General features: G+C 46.4%; 1 protein-coding gene and 1 non-coding gene across 3 annotated transcripts; both read right to left on the bottom strand.

Annotated features, from left to right (window-relative positions):
- Window positions 1–10,386: 10,386 nt before the first annotated feature.
- On the bottom strand, window positions 10,387–10,457 carry TRNAG-GCC (transfer RNA glycine (anticodon GCC)). The gene has a single exon. It is a non-coding gene; the product is annotated as a tRNA-Gly (tRNA).
- A 468-nt stretch (window positions 10,458–10,925) lies between these two features.
- LOC123103836 (S-adenosylmethionine decarboxylase proenzyme) lies at window positions 10,926–14,415 on the bottom strand. 2 transcript variants are annotated; one of them, XM_044525516.1, is made up of 3 exons: window positions 14,312–14,415; window positions 12,767–12,922; window positions 10,926–12,651 (listed from the first exon to the last, which is right to left on the bottom strand). In XM_044525516.1, the coding sequence occupies exon 3, from the start codon at window positions 12,455–12,457 to the stop codon at window positions 11,273–11,275; it is 1,185 nt and encodes a 394-aa protein (XP_044381451.1). In that variant the 5' UTR covers window positions 12,458–12,651; window positions 12,767–12,922; window positions 14,312–14,415; the 3' UTR covers window positions 10,926–11,272. The 2 variants fall into 2 exon arrangements, with proteins under 2 accessions (XP_044381451.1, XP_044381452.1); XM_044525517.1 differs by lacking the exon at window positions 14,312–14,415 and having other exon boundaries at window positions 10,926–12,457.
- Window positions 14,416–25,240: the final 10,825 nt, after the last annotated feature.

Raw genomic sequence — 25,240 nt, 5'->3', positions numbered from 1 at the left:
TTCTCCCTGAGTATGCACCATTGCCAAAGTTTGTCGTGCCCAGACACCACGTGATGATCGGGTGTGATAAGCTCTACGTCCATCTACAACGGGTGCAAGCCAGTTTTGCACACGCAGAATACTCAGGTTAACTTGACGAGCCTAGCATATGCAGATATGGCCTCGGAACACTGAGACCGAAAGGTCGAGCGTGAATCATATAGTAGATATGATCAACATAGCGATGTTCACCATTGAAAACTACTCCATTTCACGTGATGATCGGTTATGGTTTAGTTGATTTGGATCACGTGATCACTTAGAAGATTAGAGGGATGTCTTTCTAAGTGGGAGTTCTTAAGTAATATGATTAATTGAACTTAAATTTATCATGAACTTAGTACCTGATAGTATCTTGCTTGTTTATGTTTGATTGTAGATAGATGGCCCGTGTTGTTGTTCCGTTGAATTTTAATGTGTTCCTTGAGAAAGCAAAGTTGAAAGATGATGGTAGCAATTACACGGACTGGGTCCGTAACTTGAGGATTATCCTCATTGCTACACAGAAGAGTTACGTCCTGGAAGCACCGCTAGGTGCCAGGCCTGCTGCTGATGTAACTGACAACGTTAAGAACGTCTGGCAGAGCAAAGCTGATGACTACTCGATAGTTCAATGTGCCATGCTTTACGGCTTAGAATCGGGACTTCAACGACGTTTTGAACGTCATGGAGCATATGAGATGTTCCAGGAGTTGAAGTTAATATTTCAAGCAAATGCCCGGATTGAGAGATATGAAGTCTCCAATAAATTCTATAGCTGCAAGATGGAGGAGAACAGTTCTGTCAGTGAGCATATACTCAAAATGTCTGGGTATAACAATCACTTGATTCAACTGGGAGTTAATCTTCCAGATGATTGCGTCATTGACAGAATTGTCCAATCACTTCCACCTAGCTACAAGAGCTTCATGATGAACTATAATATGCAAGGGATGGATAAGACAATTCCCGAGCTCTTCGCAATGCTAAAAGCTGCGGAGGTAGAAATCAAGAAGGAGCATCAAGTGTTGATGGTCAACAAGACCACTGGTTTCAAGAAAAGTGGCAAAGGGAAGAAGAAGGGGAACTTCAAGAAGAACAGCAAGCAAGTAGCTGCTCGGGAGAATAAACCCAAATCTGGACCTAAGCCTGAAACTGAGTGCTCCTACTGCAAGCAGACTGGTCACTGGAAGCGGAACTGCCCGAAGTATTTGGCGGATAAGAAGGATGGCAAGGTGAACAAAGGTATATGTGATATACATGTTATTGATGTGTACCTTACTAGAGCTCGCAGTAGCACCTGGGTATTTGATACTGGTTCTGTTGCTAATATTTTCAACTCGAAACAGGGACTACGGATTAAGCGAACACTGGCGAAGGACGAGGTGATGATGCGCGTGGGAAATGGTTCCAAAGTCGATGTGATCGCGGTCGGCACGCTGCCTCTACATCTACCATCGGGATTAGTATTAGACCTAAATAATTGTTATTTGGTGCCAGCGTTGAGCATGAACATTATATCTGGATCTTCTTTAATGCGAGACGGTTATTCATTTAAATCAGAGAATAATGGTTGTTCTATTTATATGAGTAATATCTTTTATGGTCATGCACTCTTGAAGAGTGGTCTATTTTTGATGAATCTCGATAGTAGTGATACACATATTCATAATGTTGAAGCCAAAAGATGCAGAGTTGATAATGATAGTGCAACTTATTTGTGGCACTGCCGTTTAGGTCATATCGGTGTAACGCATGAAGAAACTCCATACTAATGGACTTTTGGAACCACTTGATTATGAATCACTTGGTACTTGCGAACCGTGCCTCATGGGCAAGATGACTAAAACATCGTTCTCCGGTACTATGGGGAGAGCAACAGATTTGTTGGAAATCATACATACAGATGTATGTGGTCCGATGAATGTTGAAGCTCGTGGCGGATATCGTTATTTTATCACTTTCACAGATGATTTAAGCAGATATGGGTATATCTACTTAATGAAACATAAGTCTGAAACATTTGAAAAGTTCAAAAAATTTAACTGTGAAGTTGAAAATCATCATAACAAGAAAATAAAGTTTCTACGATCTAATCATGGAGGAGAATATTTGAGTTACGAGTTTGGTCTACATTTGAAACAATGCGGAATAGTTTCGCAACTCACGCCACCTGGAACACCACAACGTAATGGTGTGTCCGAACGTCATAATCGTACTTTACTTGATATGGTGCGATCTATCATGTCTCTTACAGATTTACCGCTATCGTTTTGGAGTTATGCTTTAGAGACGGCCGCATTCACGTTAAATAGGGCACCATCAAAATCCATTGAGACGACGCCTTATGAACTATGGTTTGGCAAGAAACCAAAGTTGTCGTTTCTGAAAGTTTGGGGCTGCGATGCTTATGTGAAAAAACTTCAACCTGATAAGCTCGAACCCAAGTTGGAGAAATGTGTCTTCATAGGATACCCAAAGGATACTATTGGGTACACCTTCTATCACAGATCCGAAGGCAAGACATTTGTTGCTAAGAATGGATCCTTTCTAGAGAAGGAGTTTCTCTCGAAAGAAGTGAGTGGGAGGAAAGTAGAACTTGATGAGGTAACTGTACCTGCTCCCTTATTGGAAAGTAGTACATCGCAGAAAACGGTTTCTGTGACACCTACACCGATTAGTGAGGAAGCTAATGATAATGATCATGAAACTTCAGAACAAGTTACTACTGAACCTCGTAGATCAACCAGAGTAAGATCCGCACCAGAGTGGTACGGTAATCCTGTTCTGGAAGTCATGCTACTAGATCATGATGAACCTACGAACTATGAAGAAGCGATGGTGAGCCCAGATTCTGCAAAATGGCTTGAAGCCATGAAATCTGAGATGGGATCCATGTATGAGAACAAAGTGTGGACTTTGGCTGACTTGCCCAATGATCGGCAAGCAATTGAGAATAAATGGATCTTCAATAATAAGACTGACGCTGACGGTAATATTACTGTCTACAAAGCTCGACTTGTCGCAAAAGGTTTTTGACAAGTTCAAGGGATTGACTACGATGAGACCTTCTCACCCGTAGCGATGCTTAAGTCTGTCCAAATAATGTTAGCAATTGCCGCATTTTATGATTTGACAGAATCTTAAAAAGGAAGTCCTTGTTTTAGATATAATCCAACAGGTTTTCAATAATGTTAATCAACATTATTCTTGGATTGTTGCGGGGAATCAAAAATGTTATGATGAACACCAACTTAGGAACGCTAAGGTTTCCATGGATAATGTGTTTTATGTTATGTTCACAAAACCCCATGATGGAAATACCTCTAAGAAAGTTAAGAAGAAAGATGACAAAACATAGATCCTTGCTTTATGCCTAGCTAATTAAGGGCGTAAAACTATAGCGCTTGTTGGGAGGCAACCCAATGAATAAAATTTATTTTTGCTTTTTGCTTTCTTTTCTTGAGTGTTTACACAATTATGCTACTGTTATGAATGTGTTTTTTGTGTTTTAATTAGTGTTTGTGCCAAGTAAAGCCTTTAGGGTCCTCTTGGGTGATAGTTGTTTGATCTTGCTGAAAAACAGAAACTTTTGTGCTCATGAAAACAATTGTCATTTTTTACCAGAGAGTGGTCAAATACCAATTCCAATTGCAGTAGACTATTATATAAGTTTCTCAGGTCGTCCTAATTTTTCAGAATTTTTGGAGTTTCAGAAGTTTCCGAAATAGTCAGATTGCTACAGACTGTTCTGTTCTGACAGATTCTATTTTCTTTGCGTTGTGTGCTTATTTTGATGGCTCTATGGTTTTCTTTGATGAGTTTTTGCCATAGAAAAGTTGGAATACATTAGATATAATGCAAAAACAAAATATGAATTTCTTTGGTAAAGTACTTATAGTAGTGATTTGCTTTCTTACACTAACGGATCTCACGAAGGTTTTGTTGAGTTTTGTGTGATTGAAGTTTTCAAGTTTTGGGTTATCTTACGATGGATGAAGGAATAAAGGATAGAAGATCCTAAGCTTGGGGATGCCCCGGCATCCCAAGCTATTATCCAAAGATAAGCAACCAACTAAGCTTGGGGATGCCCCCGAGTGGCATCCCCTCTTTCTTTTAACGACCATCGGTATTTTACTCGAAGCTATATTTTTATTCGTCACATACTATGTGTTTTGCTTGAAGCGCCTTGTATGATGTGAGTCTTTTATTGTTTTATTTTGTGTTTTAAGTCTTGATCCCTTGCTGGACACACCTATTTGAGAGAGCCAAAATTATGTCATGACTTGTTAGAATTGCTCTCTATGCTTCACTTAAATTTTTTTAGAGCAATGGACTTGCTCTAGTGCTTCACTTATATCTTTTTGAGCATGGTGTGCTTAGAATTTTTGAATAAATGCTCTCTTGCTTCACTTAGATTTATTTGAGAGTTAGTAAAATTTTCAAGAAATTCTCTCTTACTTCACTTAAATTAATTTGAGAGAAAGAAAGAAATTTTATGCTCATGATCTTCACTTATATTTGTTTGAGCTTATGAAAAGCAACACATGAAAATTGGTCCCAAAGTGATAGATATCCAAGAAGGATATAATAAAAAAATTCATGAAGATCATTGGACAAAATAAACTTGATTCTTAGTAATAGTTTTGAGATATGATGATGTGATATGTGAGTTATGTTGATGAGTAATTATGCTTTAGTAAGAATATTGGTGTTAAGGTTTGTGATTCCCTATGCAAGTACGAATCAATACTCATGCAATGAGATTATATCCAACTTGTGGTGCATTATTTGGTGTTATTTATGCTTAATGCTTGCTTACGAGATTATTCATTTCTTGGTTGGTCGCTTCTTAGTCTTTTGCTAGCCTTCATTTTGCACTAAGTATGACCTCTACTTGTGCATCCAAAACCTTTTAACCAGTTTTGCCACATGAGCCCAGTATATCTACCTATATGCGGTATTCTTTTGCGGTTCTAAGCAAATTTGTATGTGTCGTCTCTAATTTTCAAAATAAACTTCTCTTTTGTGTGTTTGTTTTGCTCGCGGAGTGGTGAGGGGTGGCTCCATGCTAGATGTGTTATTCTCAAGATGAGTGTTTATTCACTTGTCATTGCATGAGAGTATGGCAAAGGTATTAGGGATGCCCAGTCCCGAAATGGAAAATGAATTTACTTTATGTTATCAAATAATAAATTCCTTGGAAAGTGTTGGTATGGAGGGCAACCGTGGATACGGCTAGCCATGGAAAGTGAAAGTATGGTTGAAAAAGGAATAAACTTTATTTTCTGTTTGGGAACCGCTTATGATATATCTAGGATGGGAAGTGTTGGGAACTCTAAGTCATTTTCGTTGGTGGGATGGATACACCTCCCAAAATGTTTTTATCTCTAAGTTTTTTGCTTTAAGCTCTGGCACCTCTACAAATCCCTACTTCCCTCTGCGAAGGGTCTTTCTTTTACTTTATGCAATTTTTATTTTTGAATTTGAGTCTCCATCTTCTCTTACGAAAGCACCAACTAGGAGGCAATATGATCGTACTTAAGTATTGGATGTAACTAATATTCGAGTGTGTTTCATGAATGGATCAATGTTTGAGCATGATGGGCTAGGCATAACTTATTTTAGCGCTGATATTTTGGAAGACATGGTTGCTTGTTGATATGCTTGAGTATTTAAATTATCATGTCAAAACTAGACTATTGCTTTGAACAATATAAAAGTCCAAATGTCCATGCTATAAAGAAAAGAAATATGATATGACATGGTAGGAAGCATTCCACATCAAAAAATTTGTTTTTATCACTTCCCTACTCGAGGACGAGTAGGAGTTAAGCTTGGGGATATTGATACGTCTCCAAAGTATCTATAATTTTTGCTTGTTCCATGTTGTTATATTATCAATCTTGGATGTTTTATAGTCATTTTATATCATTTTTTGGTACTAACCTATTGACATAGTGCCAAGTGCCAGTAGCTGCTTTTTCCATGTTTTTTACATTGCAGAAAATCAATATCAGACGGAGTCCAAATGCCCCAAAACTTTACGGAGAATTTTTATGGGCCAGAAGGAACACAACGGGCCCTGGCCGCGCCTAGGGGGTGCCCTGAGGGAAGCACAACCCACCAAGGCGCGCCCTGGTGGGTTGTGCCCACCTCGGGTGCCCCCCGGACCGCCTCTTTGCTCTATAAATACCCCAATATTTCCAGAACCCTGGAAGCATCGACGAAATATTCATCCAGCCGCCGCAGAATCCAGAACCACTATATCCAATCTAGACACCATTTCGGATGGGGTTCACCACCCCCATTGGTGCCTCTCCGATGATGCGTAAGTAGTTCTTTGTAGACCTTCGGGTCCGTAGTTAGTAGCTAGATAGCTATCTCTCTCTCTCTCTCTGAATTCTCAATATAATGGTCTCTTGGAGATCCATATGATGTAACTCTTTTGCGGTGTGTTTGTTGGGATCGATGAACTTTGAGTTTATGATCAGATCTATCTTTTTATATCCATGAAAGTATTTGAGTTTCTTTGATCTCTTTTATGCATGATCTCTTATAGCCTCGTATTTCTTCTACGATATTTGGGTTTTGTTTGGCCAACTTGATCTATTTATCTTGCAATGGGAAGAGATGCTTTGTAGTGGGTTCGATCTTATGGTGCTTGATCCCAGTGACAGAAAGGGAACCGGCACGTATGTATCGTTGCTACTAACGATAAAACGATGGGGTCTATCTCTACATAGATAGATTTTGTCTACATCATGTCATCGTTCTTATTGCATTACTCTGTTTTTTCATGAACTTAATACACTAGATGCATGCTGGATAGCGATCGATGTGTGGAGTAATAGTAGTAGATGCAGGCAGGAGTCGGTCTACTAATCTTGGACGTGATGCCTATATAATGATCATTGCTTGGATATCGTCATGAGTATTTGAAGTTCTCTCAATTGCCCAACAGTAATTTGTTCACCCACCGTTTGCTATTTTTCTCGACAGAAGCCACTACTAAAACCTACGGCCCCGGGATCTCTTTCTCATATTATTTGCCTTTGCGATCTATTTTTCTTTGCTTTTATTTTCAGATCTATTAAACCAAAAACACAAAAATACCTTGCTGCAATTTTTCCTTATTTATTTTATTTGGCGTTTGATCTATCAATTTACTACAAATTTATCTCACGTTTGTTTGCCACTTGAGGCGTCGTACCCCGGAAGGGATTGACAACCCCTTTAACACGTCGGGTTGCGAGGATTTGTTATCTGTGTGCAAGGGCTGTTTACGTTGTGTTGATTGGTTCTCCTACTGGTTCGATAATCTTGGTTTCATATCTGAGGGAAATACCTACCTCCGATGTGCTGCATCATCCCTTCCTCTTTGGGGAAATACCGACGTAGCTTCAAGCGGCATCACCATTGATCTCAACATTAACCTCTGGGCAGTTGCCTTTTTGCAAGCCTTCTGAACACTAGAGAACGTTGAAGCATGTTGATGTCATTGTGGGAGCCAACCATGCCGAAAAAGAGTTCCAAATCCGGAGATCTTGTGAAGCCACGGCCTATAGTATGATAGTGCAAGCTTTCACATGTCCCTATATTGCCCCTGCCAGGTAGATGGACAGTTCTTTCACTTCCAGTGCATACAATATATGCTAACAAGCATCCCCGGAAAGCTCCTATCTACATTGATCACCAACAACCAGGTTGTATCTGCAACAATTGGTTCTCTCCAGTACTCTGGACCGAACACTGCTACCACAACCTTCCAGAACCAGTGCATGGATTCTAGGCATGTGGACTCACTCATGTGTACATACTCATCAATAAGATCAACGGGTGTTATGTTTGCAAGCATCTGAATGGCTGCAATGCATTTTTCGTAAGAGAATCCAACCTTTCCCAGGGCATCCTCCTTGCATACGAAATAATCATTGTATGCAACCACCCCCTCCCGAATACGATCGAACACACGTCTAACCATCCGGAAGCGATGCCAAAATAGTTTGTGTTTAAAGAGTGGGGAAGTGGACTTGAAGTAGTCTTCCATTAGTAGGAAATGGCCACTCTCTGTTGCGCTTCACGCCGGAGCATGGCCCGGGATCGAGCCCCTTAACATCGGTCGCCGCCTGGCGAATATGGTCATGCATGACCAAAGTAGCCACCACAAACTCCTCATCGTCCGAATCGCAAATGAATTTTTGAAAAAGTACTCATCTCCACCATCCATTTGTACCTTGCGGACAAAATGTCGAACACCTTGCGGGCGTGGTAGAAGAAGTTGGCCGGTGAAGAGCCCCGCACCTCTCCCAGACCTGGCAGCAGGCCTATCAACGTGGCGGCGACCGTCGAGTGAGGACAGCGGGCTTCGAGCATTGCCGCGGCGGCGAAGGTGAGGGGGTGGCATGGCCGTGGGGTGCTACGACGGCGGTCAAAACAGGCTACCAACACCGTCAAGAGCGGCTGTCCTCGGGTGTGGCATGCTGCGGGGGAAGGTGTGTGGGTGCGAGCGGCGACGTTAGCAACGTCCAATAGGTCGAAACAGGGTGACGACGAGGAGGACGGGGTAACCGAGTGTAAATATGCCACCGACTGACGAGCCAAGGAAAGTATAAGGGCGGACATTGCGGGCATGCATACCGACACAAACTCGTCCCAAATTTGAGCCCGAAGGTGAGGGGGTGGCATGGCCATGGGGTGCTACGACAACGGTCAAAACAGACTACCAACGCCGGCAAGAGCGGCTGTCCTCGGGTGTGGCGTGCTGCAGGGGAAGGTGTGTGGGTGCGAGCGGCGACGTTGGCAATGTCCAACAGGCCGGAACAAGGTGACGACAAGGAGGACGAGGTGACCGAGTGTCAATATGCCACTGATTGACGAGCCAAGGAAAGTATAAGGGCGGACGTTGCGGGCATGCATACCGACGCAAACTCGTCCCAAAATTGAGCCCGAAGGTGAGGGGGTGGCATGGTTGTGGGATGCTACGATGGCGGTCAAAACAGGCTACCAACGCCGTCAAGAGCGGGTGTCCTCGAGTGTGGCATGCTGCGGGGGGGGGGGGGGGGGAGGGGGCAAGAGCGGTTGTCCTCGGGTGTGCCGTGCTGCGGGGGAAGGTGTGTGGGTGCGAGCGGCGACATTGGCAACGTCCAACAGGCCGGAACAGGGTGACGACAAGGAGGACGAGGTGACTGAGTGTCAATATGCCACAGATTGACGAGCCAAGGAAAGTATAAGGGCGGACGTTGCGGGCATGCATACCGACGCAAACTCATCCCAAAATTGAACCCGGAGGTGAGGGGGTGGCATGGTTGTGGGATGCTACAACGGCGGTCAAAACAGGCTACCAACACCGTCAAGAGCGGCTGTCCTCGGGTGTGGCATGCTGCGGGGGAAAGTGTGTGGGTGCGAGCGACGACGTTGGCAACGTCCAACAGGCCGGAACAGGGTGACGACAACGAGGACGGGGTGACCGAGTGTCAATATGCCACCGACTGACGAGCCAAGAAAAGTATAAGGACGGACGTTGCGGGCATGCATATCGACGCAAACTCGTCCCGAAATTGAGCCTGAAATGAGCCGCGAAATTCAAGTTTTCTACAGAGCCAGCCCGAGAGAAATGGTTCACGTGGACCACAACTGAGAGAACGAAAGTCCAAAAAGGAAATGAATGTATAAAGACCCAACAGGCTACCAACGCCGTCAAGAGCGGCTGTCCTCGGGTGTGGCATGCTGCGGGGGGCAAGAGCGGCTGTCCTCGGGTGTGGCGTGCTGCGGGGGAAGGTGTGTGGGTGCGAGCGGCGACGTTGGCAACGTCCAACAGGCCGGAACAGGGTGACGACAAGGAGGACGAGGTGACCGAGTGTCAATATGCCACTGATTGACGAGGCAAGAAAAGTATAAGGGCGGACGATGCGGGCATGCATACCGACGCAAAACTCGTCCCAAAATTGAGCCCGAAGGTGAGGGGGTGGCATGGTTGTGGGATGCTACGGCGGCGGTCAAAACAGGCTACCAACGCCGTCAAGAGCGGCTGTCCTCGGGTGTGGCATGCTGCGGGGGAAAGTGTGTGGGTGCGAGTGGCGACGTTGGCAACGTTCAATAGGCCGGAACAGGGTGACGACAATGAGGACGGGGTGATCGAGTGTCAATATGCCACCGACTGACGAGCCAAGAAAAGTATAAGGACGGACGTTGCGGGCATGCATATGGACGCAAACTCGTCCCGAAATTGAGCCTGAAATGAGCCGCGAAATTCAAGTTTTCTACATAGACCCAGTCCGAGAGAAATGGTTCACGTGGATCACAACTGAGAGAACGAAAGTCCAAAAAGAAAATGAATGTATAAAGACCCTCATTAAAACAGAGAGATGCACCAGCCGGGAATCGAACCCGGGTCTGTACCGTGGCAGGGTACTATTCTACCACTAGACCACTGGTGCCTTGATGCACAATTTCTTTGAGAATCTTTAGAGTTTGTGTCCGGTAATCTTTTCACTGGAAATCAGACAGTGCTATGTATCCATGTACGGAGGGAGTATTTCAGTTCAAGTGTTGACCAGCTACACTGGTAATCTTTTAAATACGTATGGAAGTGACAAAAATCAGTTCGGTGGGTTCTAGTCCAGTTACTAGTGTTCCATGTATTTCAGTTCAGTGATAGTTTTAGGCACGTGTAGGAGACGAAGGGAAGACGCCAGCATGTCATAAAGAAAGACAGAAAGTGGTAAACTCAATTCAGCAGAGCTACTCTGACATGGCATATAAACCAGCAGGAACCAACTAATTCATAGAAAATTGACCACAGTACAATTTTCTTTGGCTTCTCTTTTGGACAATGCAGAAGACTGACAACAAATAAGAAGCCTGGTTACAATATCATTCAAACACAACTCGAATGTTGGACAAGATTAACGGAGAACTCCAATATTTGATTGAACATAGTGTCAAATACAATCTTATATTATGGGACGGAGGTAGTATGAGTTACAATATCATTCTCCCCATAAGAGTATTGGCGACAGACATAAATATTTATTACATTCTCCCCACAACAGACTCTTTTGCTCACTATGGCAGACGCAGCAGACCATCTAGAGCAACTTATTCGGCAGGAACGATGACAGAAAAATAATAAAAGCAGTAAGACGGGATACAGTAGGCTTTGCCGGTCACCCGGCCAGCTGCTTAACCGAAACTACCATAGCAGGACACCATCTCAGAGACTTCAGACGTCTCTGGAACCGCAGACTTCTCTTCAGGCAGCAGCGACACCTTTCACGGCCACCTTCTTCTCCACTCCCCAGATGCACGTGTCCTCGCCCTGCGCGGCCGCCTCCATCCCGTCGCTGCTCCAGCCATCATCCAAGGTCGACCTCGGCGACACGGCGCCAGGGGCAACCGCACTGAAGCTCTGGTACATGAGCAGGCCACCTCCCGGAAGCTCCTGCTCGACGACATCCTCGAGCACGTAGGAGGAGCCAGCCTCCGCACCGCCCGCCCATGATTTGGCGAAGCCGTGGCCACCGAAGATGGTGACGGCGACGGAGAAGTCTGACGGGCGGAAGCACGACAGCACCCTCTCGATCAGGTCACTGTAGACCAGGGAGCCAGGGTTGAAGTTCATCGCTTCATAGCTCGCGTAGCTGAAGCCCTCCTCAGGAGTGACGTGGATCGTGGAGGCTGCGGGGCCGCAGACGCCGTTCATCGAGTAGCCGCACGGGTCGAAGTCGAAGTCGCAGATCTCCATCTCGGGGATGATAGCAGAGATCCCCGAGACCTTGGTCATCTCCTTGGCCGAGGAGCAGCCGCCGTTGGCAGAGTTCTTGAAGAACACCGCGGCCTTCCCGGCGTCCAGCCCAGTCATGCACATCTCGAGTGTGACCATGGGCTGCTCAGGCTCCTCCGTGGCATAGTAGACGTGCCACATCTTCTTGGGCCTGAACGCGTCACCCATCACATATGCATTGCCACCTGACTTGAGGCCACCAAAGAAGCCGTTCAGCACGGACACCTCCTCCGAGAAGCTGCGGTGCGGCGCCGGCTGCGCGCCAGGGAAGATGAACGTCCCGCGGGAGTACTTCGCTGAAAGAAGTGGCAGCGACAGCTCCGCAGCAAGCTCGAGGATGCGGGGAATCGACAGCAGGAGCTTTGTTGTTCCACAGGTTTTGATGACAACCTTGTGGGAGTACACAAAGAGGCTCGACTCCGAGAGCACGTAAGAGTCGAACTGCTTGTTCAAGAGCTGGGACACAATGGTGCACCGTGCAAGGTCGAGGAAGGAGTCGATCTGCTGGCGAGAGAGGGCACGAAGGCCGCGGCCGCACGGGTCCGCAAAGACAGGCGCGTCGGAGAAAGTTATCTCCAGGCGCTTCTCGTAGCCCTCAAACCCAATAGGGGAGGCGGGGGCAGAGCCCCAGCAGTCAGCCAAAGACATTTCCATCTGATCGGGTGTCGCGAGGAAGAAGAGAGGATGACAGAGGACAGAGGAGATCGGAGAGGACAAGCCAAGTAGCAGAGGAAGCAGCCAGCCAAGGGAGAATTATTGGACAAAAGGGAAAGGGAAATTGCAGTAAAGAAATCCTAAGCTACGTCGAGAGGCATGCGAAGGGAATATCAGGAGGGCTTGCGGGCGCACTGCAAAACAAAGATCAGACAGAAATAATTGTTAGAAACAAGAGTATCAAATGCATCAATGAGCATATTCAAATTTGCATCTATGTAACTACATTGGTGTCTTTGTGGTGCTTACGTTGGAGTAGGCAGCAGACTGGAACTTCTTGATTCCTCCGGCGGGGCGAACGTCCTCAATCTTGTAGCCAAGGGGAGCTTCGTACATGGAATTACTACTACTAGACTTCTTGCCGGCTTTTGACATCATTAGAACATTCACACTCGTTCCGTTGTGCTGGTGATGAGAGAAGAAAAAAGGTTAGTGACTCAAGTAATATGGCAGTAACATGGCATTATTAAGACCTGAAGAAGCAAACGCATATTGAGCTGATGAGCATAATTCATACGGTTAATACAGTAAGTAGATATGAAGTAGCAAACACATGAGCTGATGAGCATACTTTTAGATGGTTGAAGCAATATGTTAGACAATCATGAACCACTTGAATTAGACACGCTGCATATTCCTTAGGATTAGCCTAGAATCAGTTCCGTAATATTTTAATTAACTAGTACAAAATGAATTAACAATTTGGAGTGTGATGTGGGCACAGAAAAGCAGTACTAGCATCAATTAACTAGTAGTACAAAATGAATTAGTATAATGTAGGCACAGAAGAGCAGTAGTATGCGGTATGTGAACCATGCTACTAAGGCTGGTCACAATGGGCAAGAACATAAGCTAGTAACTTCACACTTCCCTAGACTATGTTACTACCTCCATAGTGGGTAGGAACATCTATGTAGTGTCATGCAATGATGTATTTATTAGGTTATAGACTCATTGTTTCTTGGAGTGTGTGATGTTCCGATAACTTAGCTAGTTACCACAAGCACCTCTCTCTTCATTAAATACATGCCACATAAGCAAAGTTGTATTGGAGTGTGTGATGTTACTCCTAAGTTCCTCCCCACTGTGACCAGCCTAAATGCGTTTTTATCAAGCACAATTTTTTTATCAAGCAGTAGATACCAAGCAGATAATTTTTGTTGCATTTTTTATCTCCAGGTTTTCCTCCAGGGCAAAATGTGTTATAATTGCTACTACTAAATGCGTAATTAAAAGACATTAAATAAAAAATCAATGCAAACCAGAGCCCGCTGGGTGAACATAATTGCGTAGCTTACTGCGGAAAAGTCGGAAGCAAGTATACAAATAACCAGACGTTTTTCCCATAAAATACGCTGCGTTTGGCAGCGTGGGAAGGTTTGACTACCATAAACAAAGACAACACAGCAGACAAAAAAAACAGAGTATGAAAGACTATAGATTCATTCACGTTTCACGGCATCATCAGCAATTAAACACCAACAACAATGGGCGCAGAAGCGACGTTTTTTCTCGAATCACAGCCCCCGCAAGATCAAACGCGCCAAAAGATTTCTCCCTAAAATCTAGTACTCCGTAGCAAAATAACCCCAGCACATCATATAGAACAGGGGAGGATGAGACCCAAGAAATCCCCTGCCTAAGCAGAGCGCGATCCCCCGCTGCGCAAACGGACCCCGGAGAACCTAAATCGAGATCCGGAACAGAACATTGCGGGCAGGATTCGCGTACTAGTACAAAATCGCAGGGCGATGAGGGGTGCACAGAGCGGGCAGGGAGGCAGGGGAAACTCACGGTTCTTCGAGGGCGCGACGGGGAAGAAGCTCTGGATGCTGCGGCCTTGGGGGGTTCGGATCGGCGGAGTTCCTACGGGTCGGCCTTGGGGGGTTACGGGGCACGGGCGGGCGGGTGGTTTGCTCTTTTCGATGGGAAGGCGTGTCGAGGCTGGGGGCTGCCACCGGCTATTTATAGTGGACGCGGACGATGCGGCCGGCCGAGCGGGGTACGGAGAGGCGGTGGGAAGCGGCTACAAGTTTAGGGCCTCGGTTCCGGGCTTCCGGGCCTATTCGCTATTCCCGTCCCGTATTTTTGGGTGACAACTAAATAACTCACGTGATTCTCGAAAAAAAAACTAAATAACTCACGTGCAAAATCTCCTGGCCGAGCAGCCATGAGAGACATGAGTCAACAAACGTCGACGTTTCCATAATAAATCAATAAAAACATCGACTTCTTGAATGTTTTTTTCTTTTTTGGCCACACCAGTGAGGACTAAAAGATCTGAATCGAGGGCACCGGCGTTCCCTTCCCCGCCGTCGGCCATCAAAGCGTCGGGCGGAGGGGAGATGAATCTATGGACTCGCCGGCGAAGCCTGGAAGAGAGGGTTTGCCTTAGCCGCCGAGGAAACGCGGAGAAAACGCTTGGAGATAAAATCATTTTTTTCCCGGTATTATTATGTACTCTTACTAAAAGTACGGTATAAAAAAGGTATAGATATTTCTCACCAAAAAATGTATAAAGACATGTAGTACAAAATGGGAAGAAGAGGGAAAACATCCATCTAAGATATATGCATGTGTGTGGGTATTTTAGACGAAATGATCCATTAGCCATAGATCTACATAATATTGCCTAAATACTCCCTGCGTTTTCATTTACTTTGCATATTAACTATGTCCTAAGTCAAACTTTCTAAAGTTTGACAGTTTATCAAAAACAATCTAAACTTTGACAATAATATATATATATATATATATATATATATAGTATGAAAACATATTAAATGATGATTCTAATGATATTGGTTTGGTATTATGGATGTTGTTTTTTTGTATAAACTTGGTCAAAGTTCTTGAAAGTTTGACCTGAGCCAAAGCTAACATGCAAAGTAAATAAAAAACGGAGGGAGTATATCATACTACTTATACCCGCATGATTAGATGCCGAACCTAGCCGCGAGGCAGTCCTCCCGTTGCATCGTCGGTCCCCCTTCTCCTCCACCAGTCTCACCGGCGCCGGGGGAGAGGGGGAGTTGTGGAATTGGTGGTGAAGCTCAACTATTTCCACTTTTTCTAAAAAAAACTTCAAGTAGTTCAGCAAAAAAATGGTCAACGAAAGTAGTTTGGGGTTCTTCCCCATAGTTAGGGTTGTTGTATTGTCGGTGTCCAGGTCGGGGCCTCGATGCGGCTCCGACGATGCGTCTAGCGCGGTCAAAGGGCGCATGGATGTGTGTCTTTAGTGGATTTGCTTGGGTCTATCTGTCAGATCTGGCAAATCTCTCTAATATGGTCGACGCTCATGGTGGTTGGTGTGTTTGTGGGTACAGTCCTTTTGATCTACATTTTTTTATTCATGGGCAATAGTTACTCCGGGCCTTAGCACGACAACCTTTCCGATTGTACAAGGGTTGCCCCACTCCGGTAAGAGACGGGTAATGACGGTGGCTCACATTTGACTCATTTCAGTGCTTGTAGTCCTCGCTAGGTGATCCATTGATCTGGTTGTAATATTTGTTTTTACTTCGGTAAATCTGTGTGCTATTTGTTACATCTTGTTTATAGATCGGAAGAATTATGAAGTTAAATATATGTACTTGTTCATAAATAAAGTACATCTCTTATATCTAAATAATTATACTTAATTTGAATGGTCGAGATTGTAATTTTGTATGACACTTTTTTGTGTTGGTTTCACCCAAATTTTCCTATTAAAAAAATAGAGGGATGCATTAGAGATTCTAAGAAGAAAGCAATACATCCGCTCTCACACATTTGCTCATAGACATTGATACGTCCATTTTTCATTATGTTTCAATTGTTCATTATTAACCATGTCTTAAATATTATGCCGACTATCTTATACCTTTTCCTCTGTTATTTTGCAAGTTTCAACAAAGGAGGGGAAAGTGCCAGAAAGCTATAAAAATTAAACTGCTCCATCTTATCATGCTCTTCTATGCATCATGAGTTGTCGAATTAGCTAACTTATTTTCACATGGCATCGCGTTGGTAGCGTCACTCATGTAAGTCTAGTTCACATATTAGGGTTTCACGCTAACTTAATATTTGTTATTTATTGTCAAATATGTTTATGTATTTATCAATATAGCTTTGATTTTACTCTCCCGACCAAGACATGATAACATGTCTTATTTACCTTATGCGGAGAGGATCTCTTGTACCTTAATAATTAAATTACCCTTATGGTGTCCTTTTAAGACCCCCCCCCCCCCACACCTCACCCACCACACCTGTGGCGAAACTAGATCCAGGGCCCTTAAACTAAACATAAGAAAAATACAATAAAATATGTTGAATTGACAACAAAAGGAAATAAATTAAAAAAATTCTCTCATAAGTCTCTTCTTCATTAATATGCCCCATTAATATTATCCTAATTTCTTGGATCACAATAATCTATAACAAAAACGGGTACGTTGTCAAGACTAGCAGATGATTTGAATGCCCATGATCACTCACTTTGTTATCATCCATGTTGATGTTAACATTGTACTATGTAAAGCCCTCATCTTATGGATAACATTTGTTTATTCCTGCGATGGCTTAACAAGGCGTTGCAAGCTCGGTGGCCCTGGCTTCAAAGGAGCGATAAGGAGAGACCGTGGGTTGAGTTTGACATCGCGGTGCCGGCAGGGTCCATGGCGTTGTTCAATGCCGCAGCAGCGGTCACTTTAGAAAATGGGAAAACCACCCTGTTTTGGGAAGATAGATGGATCGACGGCTTCAGAATAAAGGAACTCGCCCCACGCATATATGGCCGCATCCCCAAGCGTGCTAGAAGAACAAGGTTGGTCTCTGATGCAATCTCAAACGGCAGTTGGGCCCGTGACATTGGACCAAACCTCACGGAGGCGAAGCTCGATGAATTCCTTGCTATATGGCCTACGGTGATGAGGGTGCAGCTTCAAAACGAGACTCGGGACTCAATCAGGTGGGCTTGGGAGAAAGAGGGTCACTTCTCGGCGCGCTCAGCATACAAGGCCAGTTTCTTGGGCATGGAAGTGTCACCCACAGCGGCTTTCTCTTGGACAAGCAGAGCACCGCTGCAATGCCGCTTCTTCTCCTGGCTGGCCATCAAAAACCGCTGTTGGACGTCGGACAGGCTAGCCAAACAAGGCCTTCCACATCAAAGCGCATGCCCGCTCTATGGTCAGCAGGAGGAAACGATCCAACACCTTCTAGTGGGCTGTGTTTTTGCACAACAAGTCTGGCATTGGATGCACATGGTCACCGGCCGTGGGGAGTTCGAGCCAAGGCAGAATGAGACGCTAGCAGAGTGGTGCACTGGACAGGATCAAGGCTCAGGCCACCGGAGAGCGACCCGGGCCAAATGCCTCCTGGGCATGTGGATGATTTGGAAGCACAGAAATGACATTGTGTTCAATGGGGCCTCACCGCCGCTGGAAAGGACAACGGAACAAATCCAGGAGGAGGGAAGGCTATGGGCGAAGGCAGGGATGTTTAAAGGCGAAACACACGGGTTTGAGGAAGTGGTAGATGGGCGGATAAGCCAGGAGTAGTAGTCTAAGGAGTACGCCGATGCCGGATAAAAATCCGCATGTAAATACCTTGTAACTGTGGATTTTGGGATTCTTTTCTACTCCTCTCTTTCATACATGATACGCACACTCGTGCGTATTCGAGAAAACATTTGTTTATTCCTCCATGACATGTATTGGCACATCGCTAAACTAAAAAAAAGTGATAACCCCAATAATATCTAATCTATGCGTAAACAATTTCTAATATACTAATTATGAATGGCCATTCGCAACAATGAAGAGGCAATGTTGATGATCATTTATAAATTTTAATGAATCATCATGGTAAAATCTTATAGGGCATATGTTGGGGATATAACTATTAGCGTAACCCGCCCAGGAGGGGCCGGGTTATGCTAAGACGAATCACCCAGTATCAAGGTTGAAGATGGCGGTTCAATAAAGGGCCTAAAGCCCGCAGGCGACTTACGACCCGTAGTGATAAACCGCCGTAACAGCATGACTTGTGTTATAAGGCAAGATTAACTAGTCACCGAGCCAGACACTGTTTATGAGCCGGCCGGGACTCTGTAGGCCGCAGGGCGTCAACCCGTGTATATAAGGGGACGACCCGCTGGCGGCTTAGGGCAAGTAACACCAAATCGAGAGCCGGGCATAGCATATTTGCTCCCTGGCAATCGAAACCCTAGCAATTCCACCTCAACTGGATTAGGCTTTACCCTTCACTGCAAGGGGCCGAACCAGTATAACCCTCGTGTCCTTTGTCCCACCTTAACCCCTTTAAGCTTCCTAGTTGCGATGGCTCCACGACTAAGTCCTTTCACGAGGACATCTGTCGTGACAAATCCACGACAGTTGGCGCCCACCGTGGGGCCAGCGCACGGTGGATTTGATTTCTTGAAGGGCAACTTCGAAGGGCTCAAGGGATACGCTGTGGGCTGGATGACCAAGAGTCGTCGCGGCAAGCTCTACATCGACGACGCCGCTGGGGTCCCAACACCGGCTCAGTTGAGTACGGGTACCGGGTCCCCTTCGGCGGAATCCACGTCTTCATCGGCCGAATTGGTGAGCCGGGCCTTGAGCCGGACATCTGCACCGACATCATCGAGACGGCTCAGCGTGCGAGACCCGCCCGGGCTCAGCCCGGCGTGAAGCATGCCTTCGTGGGTTGCATCCATGGGGGAGAACTTTCTGAAGGATCCGTGGACGGCGGTGAGACGGTCGTCTATTCTGATGGTGAGTCGTCCACTGGTGAGACGGATTCGTTATACCAATTGCAGGACGGCGGGCTTGGGGGCTGTTCTGATGGCAGCAGTATTTCGGACCCCTTTGAGCCGCCGAGCAGAGTAGGGATCTTCATGGCTGGCACTCAACCCGACCAAAACTCTATGGCTGCGGCAGCATGCAATAACGCCCGGGTCAGGAGCGGCCGGGGCAGGAGGCCCTGTGCACCCGCCGGCTCAGGTGTTGATTGATCTCATGGACAAATTGACGGCCCTGTTAACCGCCACAGTTATTCCGGCAAGTCAAGATGAGCACGATGCAGAAGTGGCGCAGGTACATAAGGAGATAGCCCGAGCCAAAGAGGCCCTAGCGGCTGAGGACACCAGATTGGCCGCGGAGCGGGCGGCTTTGGATGCACGGGCTCAATAGCTCCAGTCAGAGGCTTTCCAGCTTACGATGAACCTGAACGCATCTAACGAGGTGATGAGGAGGAGACACCAGAAGGCTCAATCCCGTTTGCCTCCGATTTATGATCCTCGGAATCTCTTCTGCACGCCCGGAGCTGGCCCTAGTAACCCACCAGAGGCAAATCAATTCGTAACATCCGGAGTAGGGGCACCGGTTCAGCCTCGGGTGATGGCACCTCCTCACGTGAATACGGCCCCGCCTCGCTACGTACCAACGCCACCGGGTCACTTTTCTAACCCCATGGAGAACCTGATTGCTGCATCGGCATGTTTGGCGGCACTCCTGGTGGACGGCGACTCTCCAACAGCAGTTGAGACGCGAAGGATCAGAGAATTCGTCCAGACGGCTCTAGCTCAGCAGGAGGCATATTCCTATAGTCGAGACAGGATTCATTCGACTCCTCGCCCAAGCCGGAGCCCAAGTTACAGTAGACATATGGATTCGGAGGCCTTGTCAAGCAACGCCCAGCGCCATAACCAACCCGGTGGATATAATCCGGTACAGGACAGGATACGTCGAGAGGATGAGCGGGCGGCTTAGTAGGCGGCTCACCAAACCTTCCCGGATTATCCAACGACTTCTGTTGAGGCAGGAGTGGCCACCAGAACCGGCGGGGTTCCTTGTTTGGTGCCGGCATTGCGTAATGAGAGTCTGCCCAAGGATTTCAAGGGACCCCGAAAGGTGCCAAATTATACGGCCGATTTACAGCCCGGGGCGTGGATTGAAAGCTATGAGATGGCCATGGAGCTGTTGGAGGTCAGTGATGCGGTGATGGCCAAGTACTTCACCATGATGTTGGATGGAACGGCCCGCACTTGGTTAAAGGGGTTGCCGCCTAATTCCATTGGCTCATGGGCAGAGTTAAAAGCTCGGTGCATTCAGAACTTCAAAGATACCTGCAAGCAGCCCATGTCAATTGTGGACTTGACTAATTGTAAGTAAGAGGAGGGAGAGTCTACCACTCATTGGGTGCCGGGTCAAGGAGATAATACATTCGTCTGACAACATGGATGCCAGCTCTGCGGTCTTAATGTTGAAGAAAAATTGCCGATTTGAACCTCTGAAACAGAGGCTAGGGCGCCTCAAGCGTGATTGTAATGATATTGGCCAGCTGATGGCGGCTCTAGTAAAATACGCTGATTCTGATAGTACCAAGGATTCCGCGTCTGATGAAGAGAAGACAGGGAAGGGAAAGAACAACGGCAACGGAAAGGGTCAGCAGCATAACCCGGCCAATCAGGGAGGCAATAAGTGTAAGGCCGACGGTAACCCGGAGTTTGTGGCTAATACCAATTCACAAGGTAACACTCAACGACGCAAGGGGAGGCCGCCCCCTCGGTCCGGCCGGTCAGGTCCTACTCTTGAGCAGCTGCTTAATGAACCCTGTCCGAGACACATCACTCGGGAAAGGCCAGCCACTCACCTGTGGAAGGATTGCGTGATCATGAAGGCTTTCAAAAATTCCAACATGTTCGATGGCAATCATGGGTCTGGTGGCGGCTCAGGTGGAGGCGGTTTTCATGGCCCGGGTGGCGGCTCAAATTCTGGCTTTTAGGGGAATCAAGGTGGCTACAATCAGCAGTCTGGTCAGGGAGGTCAGCAGCAGCAGCAGTCGGGTTATCAGAGCAATCCAAAGCAGCTGAATAGTGGACAGTATCATGTGTTCACAACTAGCTTATGCAAACAAGACCAGAAGCTTCATAAAAGGGTTGTGAACGCTGTTGAGCCAGCGGTTCCCCATTCTTTAAGGTGGTCAGAACAGCCTATTGTGTGGAGCAGGGAAGATCACCCTCCCTGGATTGACAATCCGGGTCAGTTAGCCTTGGTGGTAGCACCTCAGGTTGGTGGGTATAAATTCATTAAAGTACTCATGGATGGAGGTAGCAGCATTAACATCCTCTATTATGAGACCTTTCGACGTATGGGGTTGACTGAAAAAAATTTAAAGACGTCCAACACTGTTTTCCATGGAGTGGTGCCTGGTAAGTCGGCATACCCAGTTGGTAAGATTGAGCTGGAGGTAGCCTTTGGAGATGAGCATGATTCTAGGGCTGAGAAATTAACCTTTGAGGTGGTCAAGATCAAGAGCCCATATCACGCTCTGTTTGGACGGCCGGCTTACGCCAAGTTCATGGCGCGGTCGTGTTATGTTTATTTGCAGCTCAAGATGCCGGGTCACAAGGGCACCATAACTATGCATGGGAGTCGAAAGATAGCCCTGGAATGTGAGGAGGGTGATGCTGCTTATGCTGAATCTGTTTGTGCAGCAGAGGAGCTGAAGTTTTACAAGGACAACGTTGACCCGGCAGACATGACATCGCTGAAGAAGCCAACCACAAAGCATGACCCGGTGATGAAGTTTAAGTCGGTTGATGACACCAAGCTTGTTGATTTTACTCCAGGCGACTCATCTAAACAATTTAGTATCAGTGCCAATCTGGATCCTAAATAGGAAAGCGCGCTCATCGAGTTCATCCGCAAGAATCAGGACATCTTTGCATGGAAACCTTCTAACATGCCGGGTGTACCGAGAGAACTCGCTGAGAACACTCTTAATATTGATCCAAAGTTTAAGCCGGTCAGGCAGTTTCTTCGGTGGTTCAACGAAGAGAGACGGAAAGCTATCGGTGAGGAGGTGGCCCGGCTCTTAGCGGCTGGGTTTATTGTTGAAGTTTTTCACCCAGAGTGGTTGGCTAACCTGGTGCTTGTACTTAAAAAGAACGGCACCTGGCGGATGTGTGTGGATTACACGGACTTAAATAAGGCTTGTCCGGCTGATCCTTTTGCTCTTCCCCGTATTGATCAAATCATTGATGCTACGGCGGGTTGTGAGCGTTTGAGCTTCTTGGATGCTTACTCTGGTTATCATCAGATCAAAATGGAAGTTAAGGATCAGGAGAAGACGGCTTTCATCCCTCCGTTTGGAGCCTTCTGTTATGTATCTATGCCATTTGGGCTCAAGAGTGCCCAGGCGACTTATCAGCGATGAGTACAGAACTGTCTCCACAATCAGATTGGGCGCAATGTTCATGCTTATGTGGATGATATTATGGTGAAATCCAGAGAGAAGGAAACCTTGATAGATGATCTGAAGGAAACCTTTCATAATCTCCGGGTCTATATGATGCTTAACCCGGCCAAATGTGTGTTTGGCGTGCCAGCAGGCAAGCTTTTGGGTTTTCTGGTCTCTAACACAGGCATTGAAGCTAATCCGGAGAAGATCAAGATGATCACACCTCTTTGTCTAAGCCGACGTGCATCAATGACGTCCAGCGACTGGCGGGTCGTATTGCCGCTCTAAGCCGTTTCATAAGCCGGTTAGGTGAGAAGGCCATGCCACTGTATCAGATGATGAAGAAAACAGACAATTTTGTCTGGAGTGATGCTGCTAATGCTACCTTTGAAGATTTAAAGAGACAGTTATCTGAGCCGCCGGTCCTTGCAGCTCCCATTGATAAGGAGCCGCTGTTGTTATACGTGGCCGCTACCTCGTGTGCTGTCAGTGTTGCAATTGTGGTGGAGCGCAAGGAGGCTGGTAAGAAGCATCCGGTTCAACGACCGGTTTACTACATCAGTGAGGTGCTTATTGAGTCTAAGCAAAGATATTCACATTGGCAGAAGCTTGTTTATGGGGTGTTCATGGCGAGCTGGGAGCTTAAGCAATATTTCCAGGGTCACCCCATCACTGTGGTAAGTTCTGCTCCTTTGGGAGACATCATTCATAATAGAGAGGCTACAGGACGAGTTGCCAAGTGGGCCATTGAGCTTGGGCCTCATGGTTTGAAGTATGTGTCACGCACTGCTATTAAGTCTCAAGCACTGGTGGATTTCATCAACGATTGGACAGAACTACAAACGCCTGAGGAAAAACCGGATAACACATATTGGACTATTCACTTTGATGGATCCAGACAATTGGAGGGCTCGGGGGCTGGAGTAGTTTTAGCTTCCCCTGGAGGTGACAAATTTTGTTATGTGCTCCGGTTGATGTTCTCCTGTACTAACAATGCAGCTGAGTATGAGGCCTTGCTCCATGGTTTTCGGATGGCTAAGGAGATGAACTTAAGCCGGGTAAGGTGCTTGGGCGACTCAGATTTGGTGGCTCAACATGTGTCAGACAAGTGGGACTCTAAGGATCCTCTCATGGCGGCTTATCGTCGTGAAGTTGATGCTGTAGCTGGGCACTTCAAGGGTTATCAAGTGGAGCATATCGATCGAAGGAAGAATGAGGCAGCTGATGCTTTAAGCCGGCTGGGATCTCAGCGTAAGCCGGTGCCACCTAACACCTTTCTAGATGTTTTGCATAACCCTTCTGTCAAGTTGCCCACAGAGGAAGACTTAGCTGTTCCAGATCCAGAAGCGCAGTTGGTGGCAGCCCTTCACGTCATCCCAGATTATACAGTGCCATATTTGTCTTACATGACCCGGGGTGAGTTGCCTGAAGATGAGACTTTGGCTAGACAAATCATCCGACGGTCTAAGTCCATGACAATTGTTCGTGGTGAGTTGCATCATCGCAGTGTTACTAGGGTGTTTCAATATTGTGTGTCGCCTGTGGAAGGTCAGGAAATCCTTCATGAGATTCATGAAGGGGATTGTGGTCATCATGCCGGCTCAAAATCTCTTGTGGCCAAAGCTTTCCGTCATGGTTTTTACTGGCTAACGGCTCATGCTGATGCAGAGGATCTGGTCAGTAAATGTGATGGTTGTCAAAAATTCTCACGACGAGCTCATGTGCCGGCTCAAGAATTAAGGATGATTCCAATTGCTTGGCCGTTTGCAGTCTGGGGACTTGATATGGTTGGGCCTTTCAAAAGGTCCAAGGATAAAAAGACACACCTCCTGGTGGCGGTTGATAAATTTACAAACTGGGTTGAGGCAGAGCCGGCCAGTAAGTGTGATGCAGCCACAGCGGTTCAGTTCATGAAAAAGGTGATCTTTCATTTTGGTTTTCCACACAGCATCATAACTGACAATGGTACTAATCTGTCCAAAGGTGCTATGTAAGAGTTCTGTCAACGAGAGCATATCCGGCTCGATGTTTCATCAGTAGCTCATCCTCAATCCAATGGTTAAGCTGAAAGAGCCAATCAAGAGATCTTGAAAGGTATAAAGCCCTGGCTCATGGTCCCTTTACAGCGGACGTCGGGTTGTTGGGTGGAGGAGTTGCCTTCTGTGATTTGGAGCATCAATACTACACCTAATAGATCTACGGGTTACACGCATTTCTTCATGGTTTACGGAGCAGAGGCGGTCCTGCCAAGTGACATCCGTCATGATTCGCCCCTAGTGGCGGCTTACGTTGAAGTTGATAATGAACAGGCTCGTCAGGATGCACTTGATTTGTTGGATGAGAAGCGTGATTTAGCAATAGCCCGCTCGGCGATTTACCAGCAGGACCTGCGGCATTATCACAGCCGCCGGGTTAAAACCAGAACCTTTCAAGAAGGTGACTTAGTGCTCCGGCTCATCCAGGATCAGTCCGATATGCACAAGTTATCCCTGCCTT

This window comes from Triticum aestivum, chromosome 5A (assembly GCF_018294505.1).
Source record: "Triticum aestivum cultivar Chinese Spring chromosome 5A, IWGSC CS RefSeq v2.1, whole genome shotgun sequence".
NCBI lineage: Eukaryota > Viridiplantae > Streptophyta > Magnoliopsida > Poales > Poaceae > Triticum > Triticum aestivum.
The sequence above is the reverse complement of the archived record's forward strand: the minus strand, read 5'-3'. Positions and strand labels throughout refer to the sequence as shown.